Source organism: Mastigoproctus giganteus, chromosome 8 (genome assembly GCF_048544385.1).
Source record: "Mastigoproctus giganteus isolate SK-2022 chromosome 8, ASM4854438v1, whole genome shotgun sequence".
In the NCBI taxonomy this organism is placed as follows: Eukaryota; Metazoa; Arthropoda; class Arachnida; order Uropygi; family Thelyphonidae; genus Mastigoproctus; species Mastigoproctus giganteus.
In genome coordinates, this window is record NC_143582.1 from 47,927,787 (window position 1) to 47,950,496 (window position 22,710).

Here is a 22,710-nt window from a genome sequence, read left to right on the forward strand (position 1 = left end):
GAACACTGAGAATTCTATACTACACAGTGTTTATTCCAATCGTTACATATGCAGCCAGCATATGGTTTCACAGAACCAAACTCATGACGGTTCAAACCAAACTAGACAGTGTCCAAAGGAACTATTTGCTAGCTCTCCTGAGAACTTGTAGAACACTTTCACTGCATCTTTGCAACGTATAGCAGGCTGTCTCTGTATGCGTATACAGAGATGCCTCTAGATATACCAGAGGTCCCAACGTGTAGCAGTTGAACACGCCCCCAAGACCATTACCGACCTCCACCTGCCTGAACAGTTCCTTGTTGACGTGACGGGTGCATAGCTTCGTGCAGTCATCGCCAGATACGCACCGTCCCATCCGCTAGAAATTACTGGAAACGGGACACATCGGACCAGGAGACCCATCTCCAATCATCCAAGGTCTAGTGCCGATGTTCTTTCCCCCAGTTGAGGCATCGAGTCCTGTGTCGTGGTGTTAGCAATGGAATTCTGGTCGGTTGGCAGCTTCAATAACCTATTGCTGCTAATGATCGCCTGGTGGTCTTGGTGGAGACGTTTCTGGCATCTCCCTCGTTGAAGTTGGAAGTAATTTGTGCAACTGTCCCTCTTCGGTTGGCTGAAACAATGTGAGACAGACGTCGACGGCCACATTCATCCACTACCTTTTTTTCTTCGCCCCCATAGCGCTGTTCATGATGAAATGTTATTCCGGAAATGGCATATTCCCGATACACTCTTGTTACTTCGAACGGAATAGTGCAATTTCTGTACCACCTCCGCAATAGAGTGACCCATGCATCGGGCACCCACTATCATCCCTCTTTTAATGTTTTTTAACTCAAGACGTCTATCCATACTGACATCGAATTACCGTCTACGTGAATGCAGTGTTGCAGTGTACCTATATACCTGCTAAGTGATGGATTTGTCTACTAACGAGAGGGGCGACAGCGACGCTTTGCCAAAGAACCAGGTGTCCCATGAATTCTATCTTTTCAGTGAAGTGCATATAGGTTCGGAAACATAATTTTAGGAAAGACATACCTCTTGAAAAGAGTACAAAGAAGAACAAAAAATTACCTACAGGTTAAAAAAAAAACAAAGGTTTTTTCAAGAAAGACTAGATCAAGCTGTCTAAATTGCATTGTCTAAAATTTACTGAGCTCCAAACAAGGCATCTGCGAGTAGTCATGATAGGCATTCTTAAGGCTTTAAATAGGTTGAGTGAACATAAAATTGATCATAGTTCTTTATTTTATTTATTTATTATTTATTTATTTTTTGGATAACATACATAAAATTGGTCCACTCAATATCAATAGTTTAACAGTTGATGACCCTGTTCAGGTTGCTGATAAACTGAATGAGTATTTTGCATCTACATTTACATATGAACAATTCTTTAAGGAAGGGGATGCCAGAAGTTTATCAAACTCTAACAGGGAGCTAAGTGATTTTGTAATAACTGAGTATAATCTATCTACTATAATAATCTACTTACTATAATCTATCCAATTATATTAGGGAGGCAGCTAAGGAAATAAGCAAACACTTAGCCATAATTATGAGAGCATCCTTGGATTCTGGGGAGGTCCCCGCGGAATGGAGCTGTTCGAATGTATTCCTAACTCACAAAGGGGATCACTGACCAATTTAATTGGATACTATGATGCAATGATAAACTGAAAGGAACTGAATACAAAAAAAAAATCATATCATATACTGTACTTGGATTTCAGGAAGACTTGATACTGTCGCACATAAAAGACTGTTGTACAAATTAGACCAGTGTGGAATTAAGTGCAAGATTCTGCCATGGATAAAGAGATGGTTTATTGAGAGAAGACAGAGATGGTACTCAATGGACATTGCTCTTCGTGGACTAATGTTAATAACGGAGTCCCACATTCGGTGTTGGGCCCATGGTTGTTTTCTGTGTTTACCAATGATATTGAGCACGGCATATCAAGCTTAATGTCCAAGTTTGCATATGATACAAAGATTGGCAGGGTGGTTACAGAGAGGCTGGGCCGTTTTAACGCATGGGCGCACCCGGCGGACGTCAAGGGGCTCGGCCTACTGGGGGCTTAATTATAATTACATAATATATATATATATATATATATATATATATTATGTAATTATAATTATATAATATAATTATATAATTATGGAACATAGTTTCCAGTATTTCTTTCAATACATAGGGTTAGGAATGCAACCAAGAGAGACCTAGAAAAAATTGAAACAAAATTTAAACTGAATAGGGGCCACATTCGGAAATTCGCCGGAGGGCCCGAGATTTCTTAAAACGGCCCTGCTGAGAGGAATGACGGTATGCTACTGCAACAGGACCTAAAAAAGTTAGGCAGATGCGCTGAGAAATGGCAACTGAAGTTTAACATTGATAAATACAAAGTACTACATATTGGTAGTAACTCTAGAGTAACGTATCAACTGTGTGGTACTTATTACATTTAGGGTAGTGGAAAATGAAAAAAAAAAAAAAAAACTTGGGGGGTAATAGTTGTGCAGTGGAATATGAAGTTCTCTGAACAATGCAGAGAGGCTGCCAGAATAGCTTATGGGGTTTTATCAATAATATACAGGAATTTTGTTAGTAGAGATAAGGAGGTGACTAGCTCATTTGTATAAGGCAATGGTCAGGCCACATCTTGATTACTGCATACGGGTCTGGAGCCCTAATTTTAGGAAAGATGTAGAGCTGCTGGAACGAATACAAAGAAGGGCAATGAGATTGGTGAGGGGAACAAAGGAGTGCTCATACCAAGAAAGGCTTAAGTTCTACAAATTGCAGCGTCTGGAAACTAGGCACGTGCGAGGTGATTTGATTGAAGTGTTTAAGGCCTTGAATGGTTTGAACAAGCTTAATGTTGATGGGATTCTTCCTCATGCTCAGATTCCGCACTTGATGGGGCTTAATTCAAATTGAGGAAAGACAGTTGTAGGATAGATGTGTGGAAATTTGCCATTAGCCAGCGGATGGTTGGTTGCTGTAACAAACTTTCATCTGTTGCTGTCGAAGTTGATAGCTTAAATAAATTCAAGGAAGAATAGGCAGACTGTTAGAGGGGATGGATAGGTGAAATGGATAGTTTTTGTTTTCCTGATGCGGTATAAGCTTGCTTTCTTGCATGATTTGTCATTGCTAATGCTAATTCTAAATTTAAAGTGAACAAAGGGTGGTTGCAGAATAGCTGTGTAGAAATTTGCATTCAGCCAAAGAATAAATGATCATTGGAATAAACTCCCTCCTAGATTTGTGAAAATGGGTAGTTTGAAATAATCTCAAGAACGTTTTGAGCAAATTATTGGAAGGAATGGGAAAATTAACTTTTTTTTGTGTGTTTTTGCTGATGTTGTATAAGCTTTAATTCCTGCATCAATTTTCCAATACTGATATGATTTTAATTTTATTCACCTGATTATAGAATATTGAAATGATTCTACCAATAGTAATGTATTATCCACTAATATGAGGGGCGGTGGCAAACGTGACACTACACCAAGTGCAATAGCACAACTTTGCTTATTGGAGGTCTGAAGTGGCAAAATCCTTGTTTAGCTGTAAGACAGTTTCCGGCCTTCCCTCTTCCTACCCACTCACCCCATTTCCTTCAACCCATGCACATTACTATCTATATATTAACAGGGAAGCCGTTTTCTTGAGACGGCTATTGTGACCGATAGGTTTAACCGATTGGGCTGAAAGTGGTCTCGAATTGAAGATATTACTTCCAAGGTGTGCAGAAAAATGGGAAAATATAAAAATTTCCGAATAGTTTTATTTTACGGAATGGGCCAGTTTTGTCTTCTAGGGCTGCCTACCTTAGTCCTGCTACGCCGCCATGTTACTCTGACTGGTCGCGTTGAACGTACCTTGCGGCAAAGAAGAAACACGCGTTTTCGTGCTCCTGCAATTGCATCCAGGATCGGTTTGAAATGTGCATTTAAGGATCCGAAAGATTTAATATGTCACAGTATTGGCTTACTTAGTGAAAGGTGTGTTAATTGTCAGGCCTTACATTTTAAGTGTGAAAAAGTCTGGGATCATTTTATTTTGCTGCGGAATATATCAGAAGGATTGTTCAATGGTACGAGACTTATAGACAAAGCTGTGCATCAGAATTGTTTGGATCTAGAATTAATAACAGGAGAAGCAAAAGGAAAACGGGTACTCTTACCGAGTGTAGATTTGACTCCATCCGATTCGAATTTGCCATTCTCATTTAAGAGACGGCAGTTTCCTATTCGACTGGCTTTTGCGATAACTATAAATAAAAGTCAACGGCAAACGTTTGATAGAGTCGGAATTTCGCTTACTAACCATGTATTTCGTTACGGCCAATTGTCTCGAGTGAGATCATTCCAGCATGTTAAGATAAGGTTACCAGAAGGGCACAAGAATATAAAAAATGTCGTTTTCAAAGAAGTGTTATAGACACTGTACTACATTTTGTACGTGTGAAATTGTTACATAACGTGCACATTTTGAATAATCAGAAAGGAACTGAAACGAAAGAAAATTTATAAGTTTTCTCAGATACAAGAAATGAGAAAGGATTATACACGTCCTGGCTTTCCTGCTCACGACAAAACACGAACTACATTTCTTTAAGACAGCTAGGGAAAAACTCTACTATTGCGAAATTTTCGCAACGAGTATAGCTAGTTAGTATTAATACTCCTACTAATAAGGCTAACCAGTACCACTACTAATACTAATATAATATAACACTAATAATATAATGGTAATATAATACTAACAACTAGGTAGTAGATGACTCTCATCAAATGGTGCAATACCACCACTTTGCTTATTGGAGGCTTGAAGTGGTGAACCCCACGTTTATTCTCCAGAGGAAATTTTCTGGCATCCCTTCTACCCATCTCCCCTCAAGCCATGCATAATATTAAGTACTATAGGTTTTGATATTTTTCGTGTTTGTGGTTTTCATTAAAAAACGGGATTAGAAAATTCACCTCTGTGCATAAACAATAACACATTTTAAATACAAATGGAAATGAAATTAGATATTTGTCATTTATCAAAAAAAAAAAAAAAAAAAAAAATCACTTTGGGACCACAAAATAAAGTCGATCATATCCTGTTATTCACCATCATCATCATCAGCCATTTTCAATCCACTGCAGGATGAAGGCCTCTCCAGCAATTTTCCAGTTCCTTCTGTTTTGAGCATTGGCCATCCATTTACTACCTAAAACTCATGAATTTCATCTATCCATCTCCGCCTTTGTCTTCCAGGTTTTCTTCTAGCTCCTCTTGGATACCATTCTGTTATTTTCTTAGTCCATCTGTCATCATGTCTTCGAGCTATGTGTCCTGCCCAAGGCCATTTCAGTTCTTTAGTTTTGATAAGAATGTCCTTTACTTGAGTTTGCTGCCTAATCCATGTGTTTCTCTTCTTATCTAACAGTCTGATTCCCAATATAATTCGTTCCATTCTTCGCTGTGTAGTTCTTAGCTTCTCTTCCATTTTTTTGGTGAGTGCCCAAGTTTCACTTCCATAAGTCATGGTGGGGAGTATACATTGATTCATTATTTTACGTTTCAGACAAACTGGGATATTGCTCTTCTCTTCAGTATGTGACTATATTTCCTGAATGCTATCCATCCAAAATTTATTCTTCTCTTGACTTCCAGCCATTTATCATTATTACAGCTAATAACTTGTCCCAGATAAGTATATGACTCCACCTTTTCAATTACTGCTCCTTCAATCATTATTTCCCTTTCCGTGGCATACTTGTTCATCATTACTTTTGTTTTAGCCATATTCATCTTTAGTCCAAAATCCTTACTAACTGTGCATAACTGATTAAGATTTTCCTCTAATTCTTTGGGATCGTGGCTTATAACCACAATGTCATCTGCAAATCGTAAATGGTTTAGGTACTCTCCATTCACATTGACTCCTTTCTGCGACAGTCTAATCTTCTGAAAGCTTCCTCAAGGGCAGTAGTAAACAGCTTCGGAGATATTGTGTCTCCTTGTCGAACTCCTTTCTCAATTTTAAATTTCCTACTGTCTTTGTCTAGTCTAATAAAGTAGTTAGCACTCTCATATATTTTCTTCAAAATCATGATATATGGGGATCTATGCCTTGTCTTTCCAGTGCCTGAAACATTGCCTTATTCTGTATGGAGTCATATGCCTTTTCAAAATCCACAAATTCTAAGCATAATGGTGTTTTATATTCATTTGCTTTCTCCATTAGCTGTGATATTACGTGAAGGTGATCCATAGTTGAGAATCCTGTCCTAAAGCCAGCTTACTCTTTCGGTTGATTCTCATCAAGTATTCTTTCTAATCTGTTAGTAATGACCCTTGTGAACAACTTGTAGATGTGGGATAACAAGCTAATACACGTTGGCACTAATGATATTAAGAGTAGGAGACCGGCGGAATTACTTAGCAAGTACAGGTCACTGTTGAAAAAAAGCCGTGAATTAGGGTTGAACTTGAAAGTGTCTGCAATTCTGCCCAGACACGATAGGAGGGAGTATATGATGAGAGCCTTGTCGATCAATTCGGCCCTGGAGGGATTGTGCAAGGCTCAAGGGGTAGAATTTTTTTCAGCCTGGACTGTACTTGTTAACAGGAGAGGGTGCAAGAATTTTTGCTGATGCTGTCGAGGCAGTGTTAGGTGGGTCGGAAAACTGCTAGTTGGGGGGGATACAAGGACTAATAGATTAACAGTAGCCACTGGCAGAGGTGGAAGTGATTTTTACACTGCTTCTATTGAAATGAGCAGAAGCCTGGAAAACAAGATGCAGGATATTTCAGAGACTGCTGGTAGTCATTGCGGTACAAGTAAACACATGGGTTGTGTTAGGGTAGCTAAGAATAGAAACAGGTGCATGTATACCTGCGTGTACACCAATGCTAGGAGTTTGGTAAATAAATTGGATGAATTTGAGGTATTGCTCAAAACATCAAAGGCAGATATTGTTGGGATATCAGAGACGTGGTGTCACACAGATATAAGGAATGCGGAACTGGAATTTGGGGAATACAATGTGTATAAAAAGGATAGACAGGACAGGAGGGGAGGAGGGGTTACGCTATTAGTTAAGAAACACATCAAGTCCAAGGAAGTGAAGCCAGTTGACATCGATGGACAGGGCAGGACAGTGTCGAGTCGGTTTGGTGTGACATAAGCATAGGGAAATCAAAATTGAGAGTAGGAGTGTGCTATAGGCCTAATGACTCTGATGAGTATAATAAGATATTGTACAGGGAAATAGAGTGGGCCAGTAAATCAGAGAGTCTTATAATGGGGGATTTTAATTTCCCAGATATTGACTGGAATTTGTGGATTGGTCACTCGCACACTAGCAAGGCTTTTGTGGATTTATTGGATGATTGTTTTCTACATCAGCATGTTCGTGAGGCAACAAGAGGGAGCAATACTCTTGATCTGATTATCAGTAGTGATTCTTCATGCATTAAGAAACTGCAGATAAATGAACCACTAGGTGGCAGTGATCACAGTGTGTTGAAGTGGGATTTACTCAAGGAGGTAACTACCATCAGAGGTAAAGGGAAGGGTTTTTGTTTTCGTAAAGGCGACTATGATGGTCTGAGACAGTATTTAAATTCTATACAGTGGGACCAACTGATGATGTTACCAACAGCAAACTCAAAATGGGAAGCATTCAAGGAACTAATCTTGGAGGCTACCAGGCTTTACATACCAACTAAGAAATATTGTTCAAGGTTTAGGCCTAAATGGTTGTCAGATGAATTAATGAGACATGTGGCAGAGAAAAAAAATGCATGGGATACATACAAATTAATGGGTTACATGGAAGCCTATGATAGATATAAGTTGGTCTGTAACCAAGTCACAAAGGAGATTAGGCAGGCAAAGGCAGACTACGAAAAATCCTTGGCAAAGGATGCAAAGAAAAACAGAAAAGAGTTCTTTACATATTTGAACTCGAGAAGGAAAGGGATGAATCAGATTGGTCCACTGGATATTGATGGTTCAACAGTTGAGGATCCTGCTCAGGTGGATAACAATCTAAACGAGTATTTTGCATCTACATTCACGCATGAGGAGTTATTCAGGAAGGAGAATGATGTAGGTAAAGTAAACATTGGCAGTGAGCTGGATGATGTTGTAATAACTGAGAGGAAAGTGGAGGAGAGATTGTTGAGGATAAACATAAAAAAGGCACCTGGGGTGGATGGGATCTATCCAGTTATATTAACGGAGGCAGCAAAGGAAGTATGCAAACCCCTAGCCATAATTATGAGAGCTTCTTTGGACTCAGGGGAGGTATCCATAGACTGGAGATGTGCAAATGTAACTCCAATTCACAAAGGAGGATCAAAGGCTGACACAAGTAATTATAGACCTGTTAGTTTAACTTCTGTTCCAGGTAAATTAATGGAGGCACTGGTTAAAGAAGCACTGCAGGATCATCTAGACAAGAATTCAGTTATAGCTCAGACGCAGCATGGTTTTGTTAAGGGCAGTTCTTGCCTGACCAATTTGATTGGATACTATGATGTAGTCACAAAAGAACTGGATGCAGGGAATAACTTTGATATTATATATTTGGATCTTAGAAAGGCTTTTGATACTGTTGCACATGGAAGACTGCTGCACAAATTGGAGCAGTGTGGCATTGGAGGCAAATTGCTGCTATGGATAAGGGGTTGGTTGAGTGGCAGAAGACAGAGAGTGGTAATCAATGGACACTGCTCAACGTGGACTAATGTTATTAGTGGAGTTCCTCAAGGTTCAGTGTTGGGTCCGTTGTTGTTTTCGGTGTTTATGAATGATATTGATGATGGGATATCAAGTTTAATGTCCAAGTTTGCAGATGATAGAAAGGTTGGCAGGGTCGTTAAGGACTACTGACGCTATGCTGCTGCAACAGGATCTGGAAAGGTTGAACAGATGGGCTGAGAGGTGGCAAATGAAGTTTAACATTGACAAATGTAAAGTACTACATATGGGAAACAGTAACCCCAGAGCAACGTATCAACTCTGCGGTACTACACTGACAGTGGTGGAGAATGAAAAGGACCTGGGAGTAATTGTGCAGGCAGATATGAAGTTCTCTGAGCAGTGCAGACGAGAATAATAGTGTAGTGGGTTTTCTGCTCATCTAGAAGACTCTCAATTTCGGTGTACATTTCTTCAACCTCTTCATCATCATGGCTCGATGCTGTTATTACAGTATGCAAATCGGGTAATAATAAAAAAGTGTCTGTCTATGGAATATCTGTATTTCTCGTTTATACCTTCACTATCGATTTCAAGATTACCATTATTATGATAATGTCACAAGATACCATTTAGATGATTCTTTGAGGTGAAGAACAATAGGGAGAATCGAGGCATGGTTAAGTAATGTCGAAGTGACTGAATGTCACTAGCAGTATTGTAAGCAGATTAGAATCAGTTATAAAACATGCAAACTATCTCTTGAGGACTGTCTGAGGCCAGTTTCATGTCACCCACGTCAGATAACGGTTATCAGGCCTTAGCTGTGAGGCATAACAGACGTCACAACTCAGAGAGGAGTACTTATGTATGACATCTGGCCTTTTCTTGATCCCTATAGGCTCTTTTAAATTGGTATCAAAGCACATTGGCTGGATGCAGGGGTAACGAGCCTGATGCTCTTAACCGAGGAGTTGAGATACAGTGTTCAGTCGGTAAATGGAGAATTTTGTTCCATCCCATTAATATCGGAGAAAGAGACACGTCTAGAGGAGGTGGGATATTGGTGCAGGCTGGAATCACTGTAAATTGTCAAACAGATATGCACATGCTCCTGTGAAAGGTTCTCACAGCTGTAAATTATCGATTTTCGTCTTTTTTTCTGAGGCATTCTCTAGATTGTCACCTTGTGTTTAGCCTTTTGCAGGAGCAATTGGCCCACACTTCCCTTTAATGGTTGTTAATGCATGCCCTTCAAGAGCTTTCTCCTAGTGAATCAATATCTTCAGAGGTGGGGTTTTGGTCACGTGAAATGACTAGTCATATCACCAAATCTCAGTCTAATAGAGAATGGTGCCTGTGATGCTCTAAGCAGGCTTCCACTCACAACAACTCATCCCTCCCAGAAAGTTCACTGAGTTTGCATCAGCTGTTAACAGGAATAGGAATTAATACCTTCAGCATCAATAGTCTCGTTATTAGCATGAAAAGTTGATACCACACCTGTATTGCCGTGAAGATTACTCGCTTTATTAGTATACATTTCCATTGATTATATTATCTGCCAGAGAAGGATCCAGGCTGCTTTTCTAGGGTGGACTAAGGCTGGAGGGAAGTCTCTTCGATCCGCCACTGATCGATGGCGGATCGAAGAGACTTCCATCGATCAGTGGAAAATTCACTGATCGATGAATTCATTTGAATAAGGGTGTAATGTAATTACTGACATTTATTATATTCGAATAAAAGATATTGGTTTATTTACATTTTTGTGGTTGTTAATAACGTATGTGAACAAGCACATCGTGAGATCGTGTCCATACGTTTCCACAAAAAAACTGTATTGCCCATTATCGCTGTTCTACTGGTATATCAGTCGCTGAAATAAAGTAGTTATGATGACGTTGGGAGCTCTTATATTCTGTTGGAGCCTGCAAGAATTTTTTTTTTTTTTTTGTTTTTTTAATAACTTTTGAGCACCAATATAAATTCAACCCCAGGGGCTCACATTTAGTGAGTATGGGCTTGGCACACCCAGGGTTCTGAGCTGGATATCATTATTCTTCTCTTTTTTTGGTGATTCCTTTCTACTTCTCTTTCCCTGGGTACTCAATTTTTTTTTTTTTTTTTGGCTGGTGCATCATAAGCCTCAGGCTTCCTTGCACCGTATGGCTAATAATAATCTTCTTCTTTTAATGCTGCCGAATGGTGTTTGCGACTTCGTTTTGATATTGTTCTCTGTCTATCGCTGCGTGTAGAATTTGTGCTGTTGTCATGTGAAGCCAGGTGTTGATGTTATCTAGCCATGCCATTTTCGGTTTGCCTGGGCGTTTCTTGCCTTCGATCTTTCCCTCCATGATGAGTGGTAGTAGGTGATATTTTTGTTGGTTCCTAGCGATGTGACCTAGGTATTTGCATTTCCTGCTGATGATGGTTTTGAGCAGGTCCCGTTCCGTGTGCATGTCCTGCAGGACCTTTACGTTGGTTATCTTGGCTGTCCACGTGACTTTCAGCATTCTTCGGTAGAGCCACATTTCGAAGGCCTGGAGCTTTTTTGTAGTGGCTGATGTTAGAGTCCAGGTTTCTACACCGTAGAGCAGTATTGGCCAGATGTAGCATTTCAATGTGCGTAATTTGAGCATGATGTTCAAGCTTCTGTCGGTGAGAAGGGTTTTCCACTTGGTGAATGCCTGCCTGGTTTGTTCAATTCTGCTTTTGATTTCGGCCTCATGGTTCAGCTGGTCATCAATGAGTACTCCGAGATACTTGAAGCGGTGTATTTGCTCTAATTTTTCATTGTTTAGTTTGATCGTGATTTTGCTTACAGTCCTGCTGACCTTCATCACCTTTGTTTTCTTTTTGTTGATTCGTAGCCCCCATGCTTGGCTTTCTATGTCCACTTCGTTCAAGATGGTCTGTAAATCTTGTTCTGAATCCGCTATTAGTGCTGTATCATCGGCATATCTTAAGTTATTGATGTAGTGACCGTTAACTTTTTTGCCGATGTTCTTGTCCGCCAGTGTTTGGTTGAAGATCATTTCCGAATAGATGTTAAAAAGAATGGGAGATAATGGGCAGCCTTGCCGGACGCCTTTTTTTTTATTGGAATTGGGTCTGTCAGGTCGTTGTCATAGCGAAGCCGAGCTGTTTGATTCCAGTAGAGAGTTGTAATAAAGTTGATATCGTTGTTTTCAAGCCCAAGTTTTCTCAGTCGGTCAATTAGACGGTCGTGGTCTACTGAATCGAAGGCTTTCTCGTAATCAATAAAACATATATACACGTCTTTTTGATGTTCATAGCACCTTTGTAGCAATATTTGTAAACAGAAATTTTTGCTTCTCTGGTGCCTAGTCCCCTGCAGAATCCGAACTGTGTATTTCCTAGTGCACTTTCGCACTTACATCTTATCCTTTGCTGAATCACCTTGAGGAAGACCTTTAGCACCTGGCTCATTAGACTGATCAGCCTGAAATCTTCGCATTTCCGGCTGGTAGCCTTTTTTGGTAGGGCCACGAAGATGGATTGGAGCCATTCGGATGGAATGTCGTTGTTGTTATAGATTTGATTGAACCATTTCGTTAGTTGTTGGATGTTGCTGTAGTCTAGTTGCTTCAGCAGTTCCACATGAATCTGATCAGGTCCACAGGCCTTGCCTGGTTTTGTTATTCGGATGGCATGTTCCACTTCAGATGTTAATATGTGGAGATTGTCTTCCTGTGTTTGTTGTTGCGTTTCTGCCGGTTTTCTGTTGGTGCCGAACAGATTGTATATATAGCTCTTCCAGGTGTCGGGTTTGGCTTGTTTGCTTAGTATAGATTGATTGTTGTCCGTATAAAAGCTTGGGATAGGAGCCGGTTTGTAGATGTTTCCAGCTTCTTTAAGCTTCTTGTGCAGGTTATAGTTGTCATTTTTCTTGATTAGGTCTTCGATTTCTTCACACTGATCTTCCATCCATTTTTCCTTCGCCTTCCGGATTTCCTGTTTGATCTTTTGTTGTATTTCTTTGTATTTTTCCCGGTTGTTGTTGCTTTTGATGTTCTCCGTTCATCCATTAGGTCTAGTATGTGCTGGGTCACCCACCGTTGTTTCTTTTTCGACGCCTGATGTCCTAGCAGGGTTTCTGCTGTTTCATTGATGCACTGTTTGAGTGAACGCCAGAACGCTTGCACATCTGTTGTTACTGCTTCGATCGATCTGATTGTAGTGTTGAGATGAAGCTGTACTTGTCGCCTGTTGGCGTTGTTCTTCAGTTTCTCCAGGTCGATTCTTTTTGTTGTGCTTGTGCGTTTGACTGCTCGTAGTTTGAGACGTAGCGTTGCTATTACTGGGTTATGGTGGTAGTTTAAACCAAGTGTTGGCAATGCTAAATTTTTCTTCTTGGCAGAAGTGGACGAGTCTGTCGCCTCGTTTATTCCGTGTCCCCAAGCCATGTTCTCCGACAATGTTTTGTAGCTTTCCTTGACCGATTTTGGCATTAAAGTCACCGAGGATGACCGTAATGTCGTGCTTCTTCAGCGACTTTAAAGTGTTGCTTAGCTTGTAATAGAACAATTCAATTTCTTGAACGTCTTTGTCCGCTGTTGGTGCGTAGACCTGGAGCACATTCAGGTTGATCTTGTTGCGTGCTAACTGTAGTAGTGCGATTCGTTCCGATATTGGGGTGAAACTGGTGACTTTGTTGGCCAGTTGTTTGTGGACAACGAAAGCGACGCCGTACGTCTGCTTGGTGTTCTCTTCTCCTTCGGAACAGAAGACGTAGTGGTCGTTTGATATAAACTTCTTTGTTCCAGGCCATTTGGTTTCACTTAGCCCAAGTATGTTGATGTTAATGCGTTCCATTTCTTGTAAAGCATTGGCTAGTTTTCCTGGTTGTAGTAGGCTTCTAACGCTCCATGTAGCTAGTTTCACAAAATTCTTCGACGCAAGCTCTGAGATTCTTAGCACCCCTGTCCCATTCAAGGGACGCCGAAACTCGGGGCCGTGGTTTATTTTGCTTGCTATCATTGAAGTTTTCAAGGGAAGGATAATCCAAGTAGTTTCCCGTTGCTTTCTTGGATCACAATTTAGTTGAAAAGGTCGTGTGTGGACCTTTTGAAACGGGTTTCGTCTGACGTCTCCACTGAAACCTTTCCGCCATGGGAGGCCCTTCTGGGAACATATAGCTCCCAACGGTATAGCTTTCAGTTTCTTCAACGTACGCAAACTCTCTCGCCACGTTAAGGCACCGTTTCTCGAGAGAGCTAATAATAATAATTTCGTGAAATATCCATACATCCCCCTGCTGGCTTTAATGGTATTTATTATCAGCACTGTCCAACCAAATACCAATAAACCTCAATTTACCATGTGTAAGACACGTGGTCATCGCGTCGATAAGAAGCTGCAAATATTATAGCACAGTTTTAGGTTTTTGTTGAGAAAGGAATTTAGAGGGTGAAAATGACCCGAAAAGAAAAAATCGGAATTATTGGCAGGTAAGGAGCTTATATGTATGGGATAATAACTAGTTAATTAAAACTCAGTAATGTATATATTCTTTACGAGTGGAGTTTCGGTGCCAATTTTTTTTATTAATATAATTCTGCATCCTACTACGCGTTCTTTCTAACCCGATTAAATCCCCCCCCCCTTTTTTTTTAGGCATTCCCATAAGTCATCAATCAAATGTCTTCGAATATAAAGTCCTGGCGTGAAATGGCTTAGATATTTTTTTAAAAAATAGTTTATTTAAACTAACCAGTGCAGAATTAATGTGAAACTCAATCGTTTGCATATAAATCTAAGTTTGATTAGACATCAATTACGTAAACTTTTCTTCTATTGACTGGAAATCCTATCCATAATTTTGCCGATGATAGCACATTGCATTCCACTTTCCAGTTTGAGAAACCGTGCCCTGGTCAGTCAGCTTGAACTTCTCGAATATCCGCTACCAATTCCATGCCGATCTTCAGGTATTCTCCAGTGGGCAGACAACTTAGCTGATTTCAATCCTTCTAAAACTCAGTCGTGTCTTATATCTCGCAAAAAAGATTCTTCTACTACTATGCTTATCTTAGGTGACACTCCGATTTCTAGGCAAAATGATATATCTCTTTTGGGGATTACCCTGACTTCTAATCTCTCTTGGCACAAGCACATTACAAATATTGTTTCCTCTGCATATAAAAAACTTGGTTTTCTCTTTTGCTCTCGGCGTTACTTTTCTTCCAAACAGCTGTTCACTCTGTACAAATTGCAAATCTGCCCTACCATGGAATATTGTTCACACATCTGGGGCGGTGCCCCAAAAACCTCTCTCAGGCTTCTGGATTCCATTCAGAAGAGGGCAGTTAGGTTAATTAGTGACTTATCTCTAACAGAGTCTCTCCATTCGCTGTCTCATAGACGTTCTGTTTCTGCTGCATGCCTTTTCTACAGATACTTCCATGGGCACTGTTCTTCTGAATTGGCTTCTATAATTCCTGCTCTCTCTTTCAAAACACATGCCGCCAACATTTACTGTCCAACTTGAAACTCACGGAACCAACTTTTCGTCTTCCTCGTTTATTCATTCAACTGCCATTTTCTGGAACAACCTTAATACGTATTTCCTGAAAATTGCAGTCTACAGAAGTTCAAGTCTAATGTCAACAAATATCTTTTTTCATCTTCTTAACCTCCAGTCTAAGCACTGTACTAAGTACTATAGATTTTAATACCTCTCAAGTTTGGGGTTTTCATAAAAAAAAAAAAAAAAAACTAATAGCGTTGATTTGTGAGATTCTGACATGGCATGAGAATGTAAGAACCAATGAGTAATATCTGCATTATTGAATTAATCCTGTTCTTTTTTTTTTTTTTTGTCATTATTCAGTTTTTGAATTGGATTATAGAAACACCAACACTTTGCAACAAGAACGTGGCCAATTTAACACATGAAAACATACGTTGGTACTCATTGATTCCATTAATTTAAAGATATATATATATATAATAAACGGCCCGCTTTTTTATTATACATCTTTGAATTAATGGAATTTCTGAGATAAATTTAGAAAATACTCTGCGCATTGCTACGACAAATATGGATTCACTAATAAAAATAAACAGTATCAAATTTTTCTTTAAATATCATAAAAATAAAATATTGCAAATTCTGCTACTGGAATTGTATTTTGTTACTATAATTGTATTTTGTTAGTATAATTGTATTTTGTTAGTATAATTGTATTTTTGTAATTTTATCTTGAATTTGTATTTCATTTTCCATAATAAAATTAATTATATGTACCTGTATGTATAAATATTACAATAAATAACATAAAACTGTTTATGACATTTTTTCATTATACACCATTTTAATAATCCTAAAAATCGTGGAAAGTTAAAAAAAAATTTGGCCCACATATACCTTACAGTGCAGTTGGTGGTGGTGAAGATATAAAAAAACATTTTGGAATTCAAAAGTACATCATCAAGGGTGTCAAGACTACTACTCAGGATTTCTAAGAAGTACAAGCAAAGGTTATAATGATTTATGCACCAACATTGAGCCATGATGATGAAGAAATGTACACCGAAATTGAGAGTCTTCTAGATGAGCAGAAAACCCACTACACTATCATTATGGGGGACTTCAATGCAAGGTTGGGAAAAGACAAAACAGTGCAGAAAGGGGAACTATAGGAAATTTTGGAATTGATGAAAGAAACAAAAGAGGTGAAAGACTCGTGGAATTTGCAGAATCTTGAGCCATGTCAGTAATGAACACTTTTTTTCAAGGAAAGGGTGAACAGAAAGTGGACCTGGAAGAGCCCAAATGGATTAACAACTAATGAAATCGACTTCATCCTCACTAACATAAGATATATCGTGAATGATGTTACTGTCCTGAACAAGGTAAATGTTGGAAGTGATCACAGAATGGTAAGATGCACACTTGATATAGATGTAAGAAAAGAAAGGGAAAAAAAAACTGACTCGAGTAAATAATACGAAGGTCTTTTGAGATAACAGAAGAGGAGAAAGAGCAGTATGTACTGGAACAAGTTTGAGCTTCTGCAGGCTACTCAGGACCAAGATATCGACGAGGAATATTACAACTTTCTGAAAGTGATAAAGCCCAAGAAACCTAGAGGTAAAAAGAAATCCAAAGAAGAAAAAATTAGTCCAGAAACACTTGTTTTGATGAAACAAATGTTTTGATGACAAATGAAGAGCAGTAACAAGGAGAAATTGAGTATACTGAGTTATGCAAAGCCATTAGAAAGAGACTCAGAGAGGACATAAGAAAATTTAACACAAGAAAAGTAGAACAAGCATTAATGGAAAACAAAGGATTTTAATCAGCAGCCATGAGCAGTAATACAGAAAGACAAATGATACTGAAACTGAATGGTGTATTTATAAATAGCAGAGAAGGCATAATTCAAATAGCAGAAGACTACTATAGAGAATTATACAAGGAGCGAGGAAATGATACCAGCAGTGGGGAAGATGGATCGCAAATTAGTAACACATATGACATATCCGATATTCTTCCTGATCAGGTAGAACACACGTTGAAGAAGATGAAGAATCAGAAAGCCCCGGGAGAAGATGAAGTTACTGTAGAGTTGTTAAAATTGGGAGGAAGAGATGACACAAAAACTGGCAAGACTTTTCACAAAATGCATTAGAAAAGGTGTGATGCCTAAGGAGTGGGATAATGCAATCATAGTTTTGCTGCATAAGAAAGGAGATAAATCAGAAATTGGAAATTATAGCCCAATTAGCTTGTTATCCCCATCTACAAGTTGTTCACAAGGGTCATTACTAACAGATTAGAAAGAATACTTGATGAGAATCAACCGAAAGGGCAAGCTAGCTTTAGGACAAGATTCTCAACTATGGATCACCTTCACATAATATCACAGCTAATGGAGAAAGCAAATGAATATAAAACACCATTGTGCTTAGAATTTGTGGATTTTGAAAAGGCATATGACTCCATACAGAATAAGGCAATGTTTCAGGCAGTGGAAAGACAAGGCATAGATCCCCATATATTACGATTTTGAAGAAAATATATGAGAGTGCTACCTACTTTATTAGACTAGAGAAAGACAGTAGCAAATTTAAAATTGAGAAAGGAGTTCGACAAGGAGACACAATATCTCCGAAGTTGTTTACTGCTGCCCTCGAGGAAGCTTTCAGAAAATTAGACTGGTCGCAAAAAGGAGTCAATATGAACGGAGAGTACCTAAACCATTTACGATTTGCAGATGACATTGTGGTCATAAGCCATCATCCCAAAGAATTAGAGGAAAATCTTAATCAGTTATGCTGAGTTAGTAAGCATTCTGGACTAAAGATGAATCTGGCTAAAACAAAAGTAATGATGAACACGTATGCCACAGAAAGGGATATTAGCATTAGTAGAGGCATTTGATGCAAGAAAGCAAGCTTATGCAGCATCAGCCAAAAAAAAAAAAAAAACATAAAAAGAAATTAATAAATAAATAAATAAAAAATAACCACTTCCAATTCACCCCTCTGTTCGTTCGAAATACCTGTCCAGCTGAGCCTTAAACTTATTTAGGCTATCAGCTTCCACGACAAGGGATGGAAGTCTATTCCACCAACCAACCACCTGCTGGCTAAAGGCAAATTTCCTCACGTCTATCCTACATCTGTCTTTTCTCAATTTGAATTTATGCCCTCTCAGGTGATTATTCTGAGCAAGAGGAAGAATCCTATCAGCATTGAGCATGCTCAAACCATTCAAGGCTTTATACACCTCTATCAGGTCACCTTGCCGGTGCCTAGTCTCCAGACACTGTAATTTGCAAAACTTAAGCCTTTCTTCGTAAGAGCACCCCTTTGTTCCATTCACTAATCTTGTTGCCCTTCTCTGTACTCGTTCCAGCATCTCTACATCCTTCTTGAAATGAGGCCTCCAGACCTGTATACAGTACTCTAGGTGTGGTCTGACCATTGCCTTATACAAGGGAATAATCACCTCCTTATCTCTGCTAGAAAAATTCCTATATATCATCGACAATACACCATGAGCTACATGAGCTACTCTTGCAGCCCGTCTGCACTGCTCAGAAAACTTCATATCTGCCTGGTCAACCACCCCCAGGTCCCTTCATTCTCTACCACTGTCAGTGTAGTACCACAGAGTTGATATGTTGCTCTGGGGTTGCTGTTTCCCATATGTAGTATTTTATATTTGTCAATGTTAAACTTCATTTGCCACCTCGAAGCCAATCTGCTCAACCTTTCCAGACCCTGTTGCAGTAGCATTGTGTCAGTAGTGTCCTTGACAACCCTGCCGGCGCCTCCGTAGCCAGGTGGGCAGGAGCAGCAGTGCATAGCACACGCTTCTTGATTAGACCGGGGTTCAAGCCCGTGACCACCAAATACGGAGTATGCGGAAAGGTCAGCGAATGACCACCGCATATTCCCGGAGCAATATGGCCTTAGTTGCTAATGCTCCTAAAAAAAAAAAAAACCAAACCGACAACCCTGCCAACCTTCGTATCGTCTGCAAACTTGGACATTAAGCTTGATATACCATCATCAATATCATTTATAAATACAGAAAACAATAATGGACCCAATACTGAACCCTGAGGGACTCCACTAATAACATTAGTACACGATGAGCAGTGTCCATTGATTACCACTCTCTGTCTTCTCCCCCTCAACCACCCCTTTATCCATAGCAGCAGTTTGCCTCCAATGCCACACTGCTCCAATTTGTGCAGCAGTCTTCCATGTGCAACAGTATTGAAAGCCTTTCTAAGATCCAAGTATATAATATCAAAGTTATTCCCTGCATCCAGTTCTTTTGTGACTGCATTATAGTATCCAATCAAATTGGTCAGGCAAGACTTCCCGTTAACAAAACCATGCTGTGTCTGATCTATAACTGAAGTCTTGTCTAGATGATCCTGCAGTGCTTCTTTAACCAGCGCCTCCATTAATTTTCCAGGAACAGAAGTTAAACTAACAGGTCTATAATTACTTGTGTCGCCCTTTGATCCTCCTTTGTGAATTGGGGTCACATTTGCACATCTCCATTCCATGGGTACTTCCCCTGAGTCCAAGGAAGCTCTCATAATTATGGCTAAGGGTTTGCTTACTTCCTTTGCTGCCTCCTTTAATATAACTGGATAGATCCCATCCACCCCAGGTGCCTTTCTTGTGTTTATCTTCAACAATTTCTTCTCCACTTTACTCTCAGTTATTACAAGATTATCTAGCTTACTGCCAGAGTTGAATACACCTCTGGCATTCCCCTCGCTGAATAACTCCTCATGTGTGAATGTCGATGCAAAATATTCATTCAGTTTGTTAGCTACCTGAGCAGGATCATCAACAGTTGACCCATCAATATCAAGTGGACCAATCTGATTCATCCCCTTCCTTCTAGAGTTTACCTAAGTAAAGAACTGTTTGCTGTTTTTCTTTGCATCCCTTGCCAAAGATTTCTCGTAATCTGCCTTCGCCTGCCTAACCTCCTTTGTAACTTGGTTACAGATCAACTTGTATCTATCATAGGCTTCTGTGTCACGTGCTAATTTGTATGTATCCCATGCATTTTTCTTCTCTGCCATATGTCTCATTAGTTCATCTGACATCCACTTAGGCCTAAACCTTGAACAATATTTCTTAGTTGGTATGTAAAGCCTAGTAGCTTCCAAGATAAGTTCTTTGAATGCTTTCCATTTTGAATTTGCTGTTGGTAACATCATCAGTTGGTCCCACTGTATAGAATTTAAATACTGTCTCAGTCCATCGTAGTCGCCTTTACGAAAGCAATAACCCTTCCCTTTACCCCTAATGGTAGTTACCTCTTTGAGTAAATCCCACTTCAGCACACTGTGATCACTGCCACCTAGTGGTTCATTTACCTGCAGATTCTTAATGCATGAAGAATCACTACTGATAATCAAATCAAGAGTATTACTCCCTCTAGTTGCCTCCCGAACATGCTGATGTAGAAAACAATCATCCAATAAATCCACAAAAGCCTTGCTAGTGTGTGAGTGACCAGCCCCCAAATTCCAGTCAATATCTGGGAAATTAAAATCCCCCATTATAAGATTCTGATTTACTGGCCCACTCTATTTCCCCGTACAGTATCTTATTATACTCATCAGAGTCATTAGGCCTATAGCACACTCCTAGTCTCAATTTTGATCTCCCAATGCTTATGTCACACCAAACTGACTCGACACTGCACTGTCCAGCAATGTCGACTGGCTTCACTTCCTTGGATTTTATATATTTCTTAACTAATAGCATAACCCCTCCTCCCTTCCTAGCCTGTCTATCCTTTCTGTAGACATTGTACTCCCCAAATTCCAGTACTGCATTCCTTATATCTGTGTGACACCACGTCTCTGAAATCCCCACAATATCTGCGTTTGATGCTTTGAGCAATACCTCAAATTTATTTACTAAACTCCTAGCATTGGTGTACATGCAAGTATACATGCACCTGTTCCTTATTGAAGGATAATTATTATTGATATAATTATTGAAGGAGCAGTAATTGAAAAGGTGGAGTCATACTTATCTGGGACAAGTCATTAGCTGTAATAAAGATAAATGGCTGGAAGTCAAGAGAAGAATAAATTTTGGATGGAGGAAATATAGTCACATACTGAGGAGCAATATCCCAATTTGTCTGAAACGTAAAATAATGAGCCAATGTATACTCCCCACCATGACTTATGGAAGTGAAACTTGGGCACTCATCAAAAGAATGGAAGAGAAGCTGAGAACTAATCAGTGAAGAATGGAATGAATTATATTGGGAATCAAACTGTTAGATAAGAAGAGAAACACATGGATTAGGCAGCAAACTCAAGTAAAGGACATTCTTATCAAAACTAAAGAACTAAAATGGTCATGGGCAGGACACGTAGCTCGAAGACATGATGACAGATGGACTAAGAAAATAACAGAATGGTACCCAAGAGGAGCTAGAAGAAAACCTGGAACACAACACTGGAGATGGACAGATGAAATTCATGGGTTTTTGGGTAATAAATGGATGGCCATTGCACAAAATAGAAGGAACTGGAGAGGCCTTCATCGTGCAGCGGATTGAAAATGGCTGATGATGATACCTTATAGACATTTTATTTGGCTTGCCATTTATTAAAGGTTGCCCACCCGCATTGTCACACAAGTAACTTCGTCCCCCGACCCTCTTTGGTTTCTGGGGCAGTCTTTTTCAGTAAGCACCGTGCTTGGGCATACGAAGACCTTTCAGGACTTTAGTGATTTTATTTGAATGATAACATTCTACAAACAAATTTTTATACACAGATTTCTAAGATTCATTATTTCTTTAGCTTTTATATTATCAAAATCAATAATAAGCTCATCAGAGTTCTTATTGCAAGTAAGTTGGTGCTGGAAGAAGTGTTGTGGAAATAACTTCAAAACAAAATCTACAGAGGCACTTTCGCACTTGGTTAGAAACAAAATTAGATATAATACAAGGGCATTTTAATATGATGTAATGTAGTGTGAAGCATTGGTTAGGAAATTGAAAAGTATTTTGGGCTTGTGAACATTGAAAGATAGCCTTGTTGGTTTTTAAATTTTATTGGGAATGCCTCAAAATAAAAACATTTTTGTTTTATTGTTCTCAATAGGAAATTGTGAGCTGTGCTTGAAATGGAATGCTTTTTGCAATAATTCATAGAGAAAGTATGTCTGATGCATGTGAAAAAGTGCCCTTAAGTGTTCCAGTAATTTTTTCGTGGCGCCCTGGTCCAAAAGAAGTACCTAACACAGTGGTTTTCGACCTTTTAATAATCCAGTTCTCTCTGTATATGTAATATTTAAAAAAAATATGTTATATGATAGTTATTAGTAATATTAGCTATAGGGCACGAGGAAGTCTGAGGCTTATGCTGCACCAGCCAAAAAAAAAAATTCCCTAGTTACCCTGTGTGTGTGTGTGTGTGTGTGTGTGTGTGTGTGTGTGTGTGTGTGT

General features: G+C 39.3%; 1 protein-coding gene across 1 annotated transcript in view; it reads left to right on the forward strand.

The window, feature by feature from the left end:
• Positions 1 to 14,162: 14,162 nt before the first annotated feature.
• The window catches only part of LOC150081516 (lambda-crystallin homolog), a 45,846-nt gene continuing 37,298 nt past the window's right edge, over positions 14,163 to 22,710 (forward strand). The window contains 1 exon segment of the mRNA XM_090380232.1: positions 14,163 to 14,197. Within this exon segment, the coding sequence (XP_090236358.1) occupies positions 14,163 to 14,197 (35 nt within the window).